At 35.3% G+C, this 13059-nt stretch overlaps 1 protein-coding gene across 1 annotated transcript in view; it reads right to left on the reverse strand.

The window, feature by feature from the left end:
* The window catches only part of LOC110371932 (bcl-2-related ovarian killer protein homolog A), a 45309-nt gene that overhangs the window by 5097 nt on the left and 27153 nt on the right, over window positions 1-13059 (reverse strand). The window contains exons 2-3 of the mRNA XM_021328395.3: window positions 1695-1890; window positions 48-283 (exon numbers count right to left, since the gene is read on the reverse strand). Of these exons, the coding sequence (XP_021184070.1) occupies window positions 48-283; window positions 1695-1764 (306 nt within the window). The 5' untranslated portion in view covers window positions 1765-1890. The remainder of the gene's footprint in view (window positions 1-47; window positions 284-1694; window positions 1891-13059) is intronic.

The following is a 13059-nucleotide window of genomic DNA, read 5'->3' on the forward strand; positions in this document are numbered from 1 at the left end:
GATAACCAACTTATCTGCAAAATCGAATTTGATTAATCCTGACTTACCTTTTTCGCACATAAAGTTGATCTCCTAATCTGAGTCTTTATGTATTGCAAGCATAGGGCGCGTCCTTGGCGGACTATTTGCGGCTTAACCTGCGTGGGGCTGGCGAGACACCAGCCGATAGTTGCCGAGAGCCGCCGGGACACTGCTGCGGCGGCCGCACTTGACACCATTGTGCTGAAGCGACGCTTCGTCCGGTCCAACGGCGACAGTGCTCGCGTTGGCGAAGCGCGCAGATCTAACAAATCATAAAAATAATAATAACGTATCAATGTCAAACCAAAAACCACTAATGAGGGTTTTGTAAAATGGCGTCCACGAGGTGGCAGCACCGAGTCGTCAGGTCCAGATAACTGTCAAAGTGCTTATCTTTACTATGAATAGTGAACGATTTTAGTGTTTTTTTATTTTATAATTAAAGCACTGCATTATTGTTTTACTATTGCGGTTGAGTAAATAAAAAAAACTAAATCATATTGTGTTAAAAAATTTTTCAACAAGCTTTTCCTTAGTACCAGTGACTTTTGCACCCTCTCTCTTAGCTCAATTTTTAGTTCGGAAACCTTATTCTGACCGTAGTCCATAATAAAATCAATAACACTTCCAATATAACAGAATTTCATTAAACAATAAGTTCGGCACCTACAATTCCATACTATTTGACAGCTGTTTGGACCAGACGCATATGTGGCGCCACCCGGTGGCAGAAAAAATTTCAAAAACCCTCATTGTGAAACACTTGACAGTGTTAGATTTCTGGAGCTACTAAAGTAAAACCTTCGTCATACCCTTCGTGCGCCACATGCCCTGAATTTCTATGGTTCACCACAGATTTTAATTAAATTTCACAGAAGGATGAGTCCCTATTACTTACGAAGAATATTATTCCATGTTACTTACAATGTTTCATAAGTCGAAATCTATAAAGTATGTGAACCCAAATTATTGGGTGCTTATTCAGATTACGTAAATTATAACGGCTGCGAAGTTAAACAATGTGCTTAATCTCTATGAATTTACCCTTCGGTGGAGCAGATAATGAAATTCCGATTACATGTTTTACAGCTTTATATGTTTTCAGATATTGGTTTCAAACTTTTTGAAACCCCTTCTTGAATTCAGTTTCTCTTGAAACTGGAAAGACGTTCTTGGGTGTTTCAATAAGTTTTTAAGTCATTTAAAAAAAATACATACCTACTTCCAATTACCTAGTAAAAAAGAAGAATTATAAGTTCAACTTGAAGATCTTTAAGTACCAAATTGTAGTGGGGTGACAGCAAAAAATGTCATGTATTGTGTAAGTTACTTAGTTACAGTGTAAAGTTCCACGCCCTTGAAGTTAACGCTCCATAGACCATATTATTTACTAAGTATTTACCGACACAATCGAACAATATGTGCGGAGCTCCAAATTGCGTATTACCTCGAGACTGCTTCATTAGGGTAAGGTTACTAATGAATTTGACGTCTATTAATAGAGAGGATCTGAAATCATGACTATAAGTTTGTGAGCTAACCACCTCTGTCTGGACCCTGGATTATTCTCTAATTGATAACAATAGGTACATTGTTAAGTCTCTCTCGTCTCGTCGGCAATTAAGAGGTATCGTGTTCCTAGTAAGTTATCATCTATTTGTAAATCGTCTTACTTGGTAAGCTAATCAGTCCATCAGTTACTCCGGGCATCGCGCTGAGCGGCGTGCTGAGCTTGCGACGCATACGCAGCGTCGGCACGAACTCGTCATCTTCTTCGCCATCGGGTGGAGTGACTTGTATGGCAATGTTGCTGGCCTCTTGACCTCTTGCCCCACCCAGTTGCCATCTTGACTCAGTTAGCGGCCCTATCTGAAAAAAAAACAATATGTTTAACCTCTTTCTAATAATAACCTGCATACAGTTTATTGTTCCCGATTTGTTTATGTTCTACGTAAACTACAGAAGATTGATGAGTTAAAAATATTACTTGATATAGAACAGGTACGCAAACATTATAATGGGTACAATATAAACATAAATCATAGTTTTTTAAACCTAGATTTACAACAATATAAAGGTACGCTAAGACGTTCGTTAAAGTAGAGAAATCAAAGCAAAGGAAATGCGTTGCAAAGTGAAAGAAAACCCCAGTGGTATAGCGGTGTTCGATATTGAGGATATTCAGTAAATACGGTCACAACCGTCTTTGATTGGCTCTAACGAGATGAAGTACTGCCTTCTGCAGATATTCAACGTTTACCCATGGGATACCATACTTTTATGTACTCACTTTGCTATAATGTTTATAGGTCTGACTGGATTTTCAATACAATTTAAAACATAATTTCATGAACTTTGTTTAACCGCAGGTATAAAAAATCTTAGTAGCTACATGAATAAAAAAACTGAAAACAAATTAAAACAAAACTTTTTTGTAAATGAGAGTAGGTAAATTACAGCCTGTGTGTAAAAAATGAAACCTAAATAAACTAGAACATTGTTAAAATGAATACTTATTTTTACGAATACGTTCATAATTATGTAGCAACGTACCTACATAGTTACTACACCTGTGTAGGCGCCAAACCTGCGTAGTACAAAAATCTCCCGTATCCATAAAAACTCAAATTAACACGGCGCCAGACGGGATTTATGTGCCTTTGAAATGACTAGAAAAAATGGTGGTTCATAACATTTTGTTCTTTCTGGATTTAAAATTACATTCTTCTGATTCGCAATACAGCAGTTTGCTTTCTATTTCAGCCGGCGACCACTTGCCATTGAATTCCAAGACAACATAATTTTCTTTAAGATTCTTTCATCCTTTGAGATCGTTGGGTCGGGTAATAGCTTTTTGCTGACCTAAGCGAGTGCGTGGCCAAGTGCCACTTCTACTATGTTGTTAATCTTGGATTTAAACGCAGCTTTTTGATTCATATTCCGTTTAAACTCTCATTTAACGACAAAGAGAAGAAAAAAGAGAAACTGGCTTGTTTTGTTTTTATTTACGAATCTAAGATCTGTTTGAATTCGTTTAAAAAGTAATGAAGCATTTCTACAGAAATTGATCTGGTTTTGTTAAGAATTTAAATCTACGTAGGTGGTTTAACTAAAATACGTAGTGAGTAGCAAAATAAAAAAATCAACGGGTTTGCACTCCAGGAGTGCCGGCAGAACTGAAACTTGAATTTAACGTCTTATGGAATCATTGGGGAAGAATTTTGCACGAATTGCTATAATTGATGTAGGCACGAATTGCTATAATTTATGTAGGAAAGCCGCGAGGTCGTCCGGAGAACGCCTTACCTACGATCGTCTTTCAGTCTTTCAAATATGTCGGTCTCGCGATCAGTCGCGAGTTTAGCATTTTTCCCATCGCAAAAAGCGTAGTGCTTCCAAAGAAGTTTTCGCTTAAAATGTCTTGTACGCTCACAAAGTCGAATATTCCATGAAATTAATTACCTAGTTGTAAACTGTTCCCGGACCGAACCGAACTTAATTTCACCTGGAACTAATAATAAGTATCTACTCTTGTGGGTGTTTCTGGCGGTAAACTTGGCAACTTGGACGGCTGGATCTATTGGAGGATTTGGCTGTTTTGTATTAATGTGATGCTCATTCGCTTGAAACAATATTTGTCTCGTAGACTTAGAATTTGTCACTGTATCTTTGGGTATCTTGTTACCTGACAAGTTTGTGGTTAAATAAGACAGGAAATAGAAAAAGACTGAGCAGATCATGATAAGGATGTATCAATCAATCTGTCTAGGAAGCTGAACCGTTTTCTGTTTGATGTTGAGAACAACTGCTACGATAAAATATTTTAGAGTTACATAGTCCATTTATTAGAAAAAGTCTAAAATATCTTCTTAAACTGGTGCGCGAAGAAGGCCGCTTTTAAACATCTAATTTTAGAATCTGCGTTCATAAGGGATTAAATAGACTATTGATAGAAATACTTTAATAATTACATGTAGTCATCATTTAAATTTATACACTATTAAGACTTCTGAGTATAATAACTTCAACAGTTTATTTAGTTGATAGCTAAACAATTTGTCTTCATTGATTGGAAACAATCACTCGACCTGATTGGAATCATTCACGCACGCTCATGTGGAATGGCACACAGGAAAAATCATACTCGGCCAACATATATTATTTACAAAGACATTGGTGTACCAATTCTGGGCGAAATTTCTTTGTTTGACCTTGTTTCTCACTTTCCATCTTTGATAAAATAATGATAATACAATACAGTTACGTTGGGGGGCATTCCAGTAGATGTTCACAATTTCTCAAATTGTATTTTCCGCATGTACAGATCTACGCTTATCGAGGTTCGAATTTGATGGTGTGTCTAAAAAGACACCTGGAAAATTACGTAATTAAGAAAACATTCTGCTTCTTAGGTAGATAGACAGGTACCCACATAGGTATTTTAATTTTCGAGTTTTGTTTGCGCAGCTAGATTTAACAACCGGACTATAAAAGTTCGTATCTGGCTACTGGCAGACGGTCAAGAACAGTTCGTTTGTAAGTTTTATAAATCTCCAGTAACCACAGGTAGGTCTCAGCTACACACGACGTTGAATTAGGTATACATATTACAATTAAAATATCAATTTTTCGTTCAGATTCTATAAACATTTAGTTATTTATATATTTATTATTTATTATAATTATCAAAACCAACGTAACAAGGGTTCAAAACGTTGAAAGTTTGTACTTAAGTATATCATGTTTAGGTACTGACTGCTTACAGAATTAATCTTTGAAAAGTTCTTTGTTTTTCACTTAACAAGAAGAGCAGATCCTTCCAAATTTTGTATAATAAACTCAAACAATGTGTTAATAACACCCCGAAGACCGGTTCAACGGTGTTAAGTGTAGCCGCAGAATTGCTAACAGGAGGGTCTTAAGATTTATGAGCGTGTGCCGGTATTAGCATTTGCACTACACATCTCTTATTCAGAGCGACTCACCCGCGTCACACTCGGTTAATTTTCAAAAAGGAATATTTATCTTCTCAATCAGTGCAACTTTTTTATGACGTCAAAGGAATAATTTAGTTTCATCCAAAGTTATAAACTGCTAACATTTTGTTAATGGCTGCGATGAAATGCAAATAAGTGTAACATAAAACCCGGCTGAGGCAATTCACGCTACAGCGAGACGTTTGGGTTCGGTATATTTTACTTTTGTCTTGTAAGGGGCACTTGGAAGAACATCAAAGATAAATTGAAGTCGCTCATCGCCCCAATGTTCGGGGACAAAAGGCAGATGAGTTTTAATTTACCGTACGATGTTTTAAACTGTTTGCAGGCAGCAGGATTGCATTCAAATAGGTTTACGTCAACTTGTCAACAAGTCTACGACCTTTCTGGAGTACATACCTATATTTGGCAACACACGCACACATTTAATTATTGTTCAATCCTAAAGTTGCTCTTTAGTCGCGACAACTTAATGGTTGTTTGTAGTAGTGTACAATTAAGACAAGTAGAAATCTTTAGAAGAAAATTGACTAATTAAAAGGAAATAAAAGCCTTTGCTTTAAGACGAGTTGCGCGTCGAATTGTCAAACATTACCTACACAGCGTTAGGAATTAGATGCTTTTGTTGTTACTATGTAGTTTTGTTGTATTGTATGTTTTTATACGATCATAAAACCAAATGTTTTTCTGAATTCGAATAATGGAACCATGTACCTAATTGGTTACAATATAACTAAATTCAGCATTCTCAGGTAAATTGCTCTTAGTAGACGAGTTTCATGGTCGTCACATGTATTAGTTCGACGCCAGATGACTCACGCAGACTTTAGAATTTTCGAAATTTGTTAATTTTGTTTTGAGATATTAGAATGTTGCTCACAAGTTATATTACTATAACATTGTTGGGGCTGAAAATTTTGTTGAAGAGTGGAAAATTTTAATAAAGATAATATTTAATATAGGCACGGTACGTAGTGAAAACGAAAATGCTATGTAATGTATACATTTTATTCAATAGAAAATAATTTAGTTGGATGATTTACATGAACGTGCCTAGCTCGACGTTAATTAATTGGACTCTGGCTGGTAAAATCCGTACCTTATGGAATTTTCTGTCTATGCAAATAAAAAAAAAACAAGTGGTTTGTGAGAGGCATGAACCTTGATCTCAAGAATTTATTTTAACGTCTTCGTTTTTTTTTCTTTTTATGTTTCCAGTGCTACTTAGTACTGATATTAAAAGTAGAAGTAACTTTATTTTGGTAATCTGTGGTAGCGCATAGCATAACTATACATAAAAAAAAGATTATTCAGTACGTATATAACCCATCGATGTCTTTACTTATACTATTGACTTAAATATTGAAATTATAGAGTTGTAGATTGGAAGTTTATTAATCTAAAATTGCTATGCATGCATAAGTTAATTTTGGCATTGGACGCTCTGTCCATCATAACAGAAATGGTAATTAAAATAAAATGAATACGGTGTGACAAGTTTCTAACATTTCTTATGTATAGATAATATTGTGCGTATGTTGGGGGGTCAGATAGGGCAGTCGCTCCTTCATCCGGTTAGACTGGAAGCCGACCCCAACATTGTTGGGAAAAAGGCTCGGAGGATGGATGGATGGAATATTGTGCGTATATTTTTTGTGTTGAAAATCGAAATAAATTCGTGCCATATTTGAGAAGCTAGCCCCGCAGTGTTCAATAATAGGTCTATAAAAATTTCTGGAATACTGTGCGTTCTAAAATTAACAGTCCGATCTGGGGATGGTCCGGTTCGTAAGAAATTAAATTCCTTGACCTTTAGAGGTCATGCGCTGTATACGTCTATTTTTATACATACAGTTGTGTGCATCTGCCAGTATCGATATACCTAATCGATACTGTCAAACAAATATAGAAAATCATATCAAACCTCACCTTTTTACTTACCGGTAATTTCTACAGAAAACCGTTTTAGGAATATGTTTTTAACTTCAAATAACACACGGGTAATTTTTTTTATTAAGTACATAAGTCAAAATCATTAGAATTTAGATACTAAAATAGAATAGACGCAATACGAAGTAACAAATTGTAGCTGTCTAGGAATATACATATACAGCCAACGTTTAAATTAGTATTTGTATTTTAAGGGCCCTCACAATAAGTACCTACCTACTATTATTCTGCAGCCTAGTCAGACAATGGGATGGACAATTGAGCCTAATTAAAAGCCTGCATTAACTTTCAAATTAATATAGGCATCTATTTCGTAAAAGAGTTGGACTTATTGTTAAAGCTAGAAACGAGGATTCGTTGCAGTAAGAGCAACAAGAGACATTCATAAATAATAATAATCAATACAAGTATCCATAATAGTTAGTCAGATATTTTCACACATCTACATCTCACATATAGCTTCGAGTAGTTCTCTAGCCCAAACACAGCCGCGGTGCAATGAAGTGCGAAATGCCAATAAAACGAGGTCCATATCGATTTCAATGTCAATGAAGTGCACGATCGGACTCTCATTTGGCTTATCGGTGGCTGATAACTATAGCATTTATATATAAAGCCTTTTAATAACTTCCTGTTTTGAAAATGTACCGTTTTGGCCACAAAACCTATTAAAAAGACACTTAGGTCTGACTAACGCTCATTCTTTCTCTGCATCGAAGAGTCCTGTACCAAGTAATGGGATGATAAAATACAGGCTGATGAATTCTTAAATTATTATTGTGTTTACAAAACTATTCGATGGAAAACTGTCAGCCAAGCATTAGCACTTAAATTAAAAGTTATTGTATCGTTGAGGTACAGACAGTTTAAGCGGTTTTCGAAGATTTAAGTATCGATATGCTAATGACAGTTGGTGATGAATAAATACATAGTAAAAATAGTTACAGTCATGTTCTCGGAACTCAACATAGCTGTTGTGCCTAATATAAACTTTAACAGGAATAATATTATCCCTATTACCTAGGTACTTACTCAGAAGTTTTCAGTGAGGGGTACCTATCCAATTTAAATAGAGGTAATGGCTTCTGCGAATTCTTTAATGGCAAATAGTATAGCAACAAATTAGTTTAGCAGCGGTACTTAAGTAGTTCAAATATTAGGTTACCCTTATACCGCAGACCGTACAAAAAGAACATTAAATTTCATTGAATTACCTAGAAAAAAAAGTTTTGTAGAATCTACATTTTGTTCTTGTAAACTTGCTATCATTTTTGATGTTTTTAAGAGTGACTTTTTCTTTTCATTATTGCTTGTTTATGTTTGCAGATATCAAACAAACAATTATTTAAAATAACTTCAATAAAAGGATCGTTGAGTCATGCCAACCAGAAACTGATGACATGATGGAGTACCCAAGTACACCGCGCCGACCATGACTGCCGCCGCGTCGGCCATGCTAATACCACACCTCAATGCTATGCTGATATATCTGATCGCTACGGAATACCAAATTAGATACCTCGAGGAAACACTGGCATATATTCAGAAAGAAATGGTACTTAGGTTCGAATTTCTAGAATATTCCAGCAATAGTCTTTATTGTTAGTATACCTTAAGTTAAATTATGGGATAAAGTTGAGCGCAAACAAGGCAGTTAAACTTAGCGATAAGTTTTTATCCGCGAAATAACATCAGAAAAATCATAATATCAAGATCTGTTGAAAGTAGAGACCTTGACTTGTTTGTTTGTTTGCCATCTATGAAATATTAAGTAGCGTATCCACGAGGGACTGACTTATGTACGAATGATCTCACATTTCTAGTTCGATGCCGTCTGTACTTGTAGACGAATTATGTCATCTTTTTTGAAAAGGCAATTTTCGTATATTTGTTCACAATGTGCTGTTTACTAAAACCTAAAGGATTTACTCAAAATACCACCAGGATTAAAGAATCTCCCTTTGATTGAACACCTAACAAAATCCGGAAACATTTCAGCGGTTTTGCCAAAAACGTAACCTTGGCTTCTATCATTTTAAAATTAGGATTATCCAGCGTTTACTTTAACGCTGGGAAATAGTCCCACAAACTTTCAGGAAAGTCTATTTAAGGTACGATAGGGTATTGGGTAAACAATAAAACATTGGGTAACGTGGTTTCTGTACTCCTTTTAACCTCTTGTTTGCTTTATGTTATTGGTTTTTAAGGGTTCAATGCACACCAGAGATAAGGCCGTTTTGGGAAAATTTTCACTACTGTTTAATATTTCCGCTTGGTAAATTACTTATTCATCTAATTATTTTCAACAAATATTACGCCTCGGTGTAAAATTATGCAAATGGCATGAGATTGCGATTCTGTACCTAATGTAAATTACGGGTACCTATGGTGGATAAATGTATATAATATGTGTTTGGTTATGTAGGTACGCCCCATTTCTAATGGATCGTTGTAGTAAGGGTAGGTACTCCTAAAACTTTACATACTGCTGTTATATTGATTGAGTTACTGAAATATGTAATTTTGCAGTAACATAACGGATCCTTTTTTACAATCCTTCATAGTTCAAGATCCTATCAAGATAAGAAAGTGTAAAATCAAATGAAAGATTTGTATACTTTTCCAACTACTTAAAACCTATGTTATGTTTTACGGCGAAATACAGTGTTTTATTTTAACCTATCGGTACACCTAACAGAATGCGTATACAGTTAATCCAGCAGATATAAGTTAATCTCCCCATACAGGTGGATTTGGGCGCAGTGTCGAAACTTTCCAGCGTCCTGTTTGTACTAATGGCCACTTATCATTTGCGTTGTTACGATAGCCAACTGATAGCAGACTTTAACATGTTGTGAATATCATGTTAAAGTTAATTGCTCGTGAAATAGCACCATATACAAAATAATTGATGAAGTTATTATGATGTGTACTGGTACTGAACAGTTTATAACTTTTAAATTGTTTGTTGAAAAAGTTTTAGTCATAAAGCCCTAAAATAGAGGAAATGACTTAAGTCTAGAATTATCATTAAGACTCAAATCTTCGGAGCGAGTTTTAATTGCGGTGTTCCTGTGCAATAAAATTAAAATGTCGGCCTATTTTATTACAACAATGGGGTAAAGTTTGGCAGTTTTTTATTCTACTTAATGGGTAATGTTTGAAATGAATTGAATTGAAGAAAGCTAGAATTAGACTAGATTTTCATTGGCAATAGGCTTAATAGGTAGGCACTTTCATTGTAATGCATGAACTGTAAATATGGTTTTGTATGAATAAATAATAATAGTTGTGTGTGGTATATCTGTAACTGTTTGTAAATTTATAATAACTTATCAAACTGGTTCAGGGTTATATATGATTTTATTCAGTGACGATATAAATTATTCAAAAATATTGATCTATTCATAGGGTTAGAAAAGCGTGCTTACGGAAGCTCGATATAGCTCGTTTGTCACGGCCGACGATCCCCTATATTTTGTCGGATATCCGATATTCATCATATTATTATAATGAAGATATTAAACAGCCAACAATTTCTTTAGAAATAATTTAATACATTACACGTGTACCTATTTGGAAGTTTCCGAAAGCAGTACCTATAATATATGTGATAGCGATATGGTTATATACAACCTTTGTTTTGATGGCTTCTTCTGGTGGGACAGGAAAAACAGAACATTTTATATGGGTTAATTATGTTTGTATCAAAATTTCTTTTCTTATCTTTTTATTATATTGCCCGCATTTATATGGCTGCCTCTGCATACCCATTTTTAGTCCCCGTATATTGCTAAATATTACCTAAGTTACTAATAAAACGTTATAAACCTGCCTAGTACTAGTAAATTATACAAAATTTATTCACTACTATAAATCATTCGCCACACGCCAACTTAACGTTACTTGTACAAGTTAATTAAACTTCAGAAGTGAACGTCTAAACTAGCGATTACACGTACTTAGGAACTACGCGATTTTATACCTACGTGTTCAAAGTCTGAAGCGACTTGCGAACATTGGCGACTGCTCTGGAAAGAAATTCAATACAGCGAGGAGCTGACATGACGCTGGAAAGGTACCTAAGAGCACGGACAGGTAATCGAGAGAGCACCCGGTGAGCACGATATAACTGCAGACATAGATTAGATGGATACAGAAGGTCCACTTTCTTCTCGAATTAGGGTTATTTTTTAACTGGTTTGAATGTACCATTGATTTATACTAATTATTGCGAAAATTAAAAAAAAAAATGTAAAAAGTCCTTAGTTTACAGAAAGTGCTGTGTATTTTGTTACCGTCAGTTAGGTTACAAGTCAAAAAACCTATCGATATCCAATATCCAAGTTAATATTTATTTACGTAATAAATCGCTAACTTTGACATTGAGATGGATTTCTTGAAAGGCTAAGTAAAAAGTTAACAACTGCGGCAAACACTTTACTGATATCTTATCTTTTAAGACTTATTAATGTGAGCCTTCTGTTTTTTTTTACTCTGTGTCCACTCGCTGCACCGGTTTAGAGACCCACACAGGCCATCGGAGTTAATTTGTCAGACCAAACTTTGAAATCGAAACAAGTTGAATTGAGTTCGGTAATATAATTTCTTTGCCTTACTTCTAATCCATGCTTCATCTGGGTATAAAGGCTACGTGCGGCTATGTATTTGTCAAATAATGGTCCGAGCAATTTGTAGTCAATTGGAGGAAATGCGTTATTACTGTTCATGTTCTATCAAGCTATTTGTGTCCAATTGCAGTGCACGATTTGAACCCAACGTTATAAATGGATATCGATGTTAGAAGCCTCAAGTGATTACTTGAGCTATCGCCGATAATTAATTATGTTCTTCATTAACTAACTGAATTTTATCTTAAAGGTAGAATGGGGTATGAAGTTCAGTCTATAAATAAAACGTAATTTAGCGGTAGGTACGACCAGAAGGTCGTGGTTTTGTTGTCTCTTCGTAATTAGTACCACACCATCGTAATTAAAAACACCTGTTTAATTGTAACAGTCTTAATTAGCTAACACGCGATGATCTTGATACATTAATAGTTTTGTTAAGCCAGTTTTATTGAACAAATAATCGTTTTCTGATTCGGAAATCGGATTTCCTCGATGGCATTTTATTTAGTAGGCATAACAAAATGCTTTTGGAATGCGGAGGTGTAGAACAGTTAATGGGCCAAGGGCTTTGCCCCGTTATAATGCCAGTCAGGTATTTATGTGTTTCTGATAAGAGAACCACTCGACTAACTAATGAAGGAGAGATACTTTTATCTGTTTACGACTCGCATCGGCACTTCTGTCAGGAAAATAATGTGAACAAATAAGGTTTGACGCATTACCTACGTTCCTTTTGTTATGTGCTACACTGTTGAAAAGTGACATGAGCTATGGATGTTATGATGGCATTCAAAAGTTGTAGCTACTTATGTACATAGTCGTGGATATTGTATGACTGGCCGAGAATGGTGCACTGCGGTATGGACCAGATGTTGTGAACCTGAGATGAAATCTGCATATTTTCATTGTTTCTGAACCTATCATATAAATCCTCTAATAGTCCAACATTATAGGTACTTGAGAACATTAAAATACTTAATTGACGGCTTCTTGTCTTCGGTCAAAGTACATACATATTCAAAGTAGTTTCTTATTGACAGTAAACAAAAAAAGAAACAAAAAAGTAAATACAAATTCTTTCGTGAGACGTTAGGCTGTTTTCAAAGGCACTACGAATTCATTTCCTGTTCGTGAGAAGAAAACCACAAAGAGTAAACAGAAAGGAATAAAGTAAACCATTGTCAATAGGAATGAGAGGACGACGTGCTAAAGTAATAGAGCCGTCACGTATTCTTTTGTAGGTCTTGCATAAATCACATGCTCAGAGCGGAACAATAAGAACTAATAATGCCGCTATCTACATAACAAAACAGGGGTTGTAAACTATGTTACACAAATGGTAATGTTACGAACGCCTATATGTCTATCGTACATCTTATCTAAACATAGACGTTTCCATAACAATAGCTCTTAAAACTACTCAATGTGCAATAGCTTATTATGTTGCGAAATTCTAAAGG

Source organism: Helicoverpa armigera, chromosome 6 (assembly GCF_030705265.1).
Source record: "Helicoverpa armigera isolate CAAS_96S chromosome 6, ASM3070526v1, whole genome shotgun sequence".
NCBI classification, from domain to species: Eukaryota; Metazoa; Arthropoda; class Insecta; order Lepidoptera; family Noctuidae; genus Helicoverpa; species Helicoverpa armigera.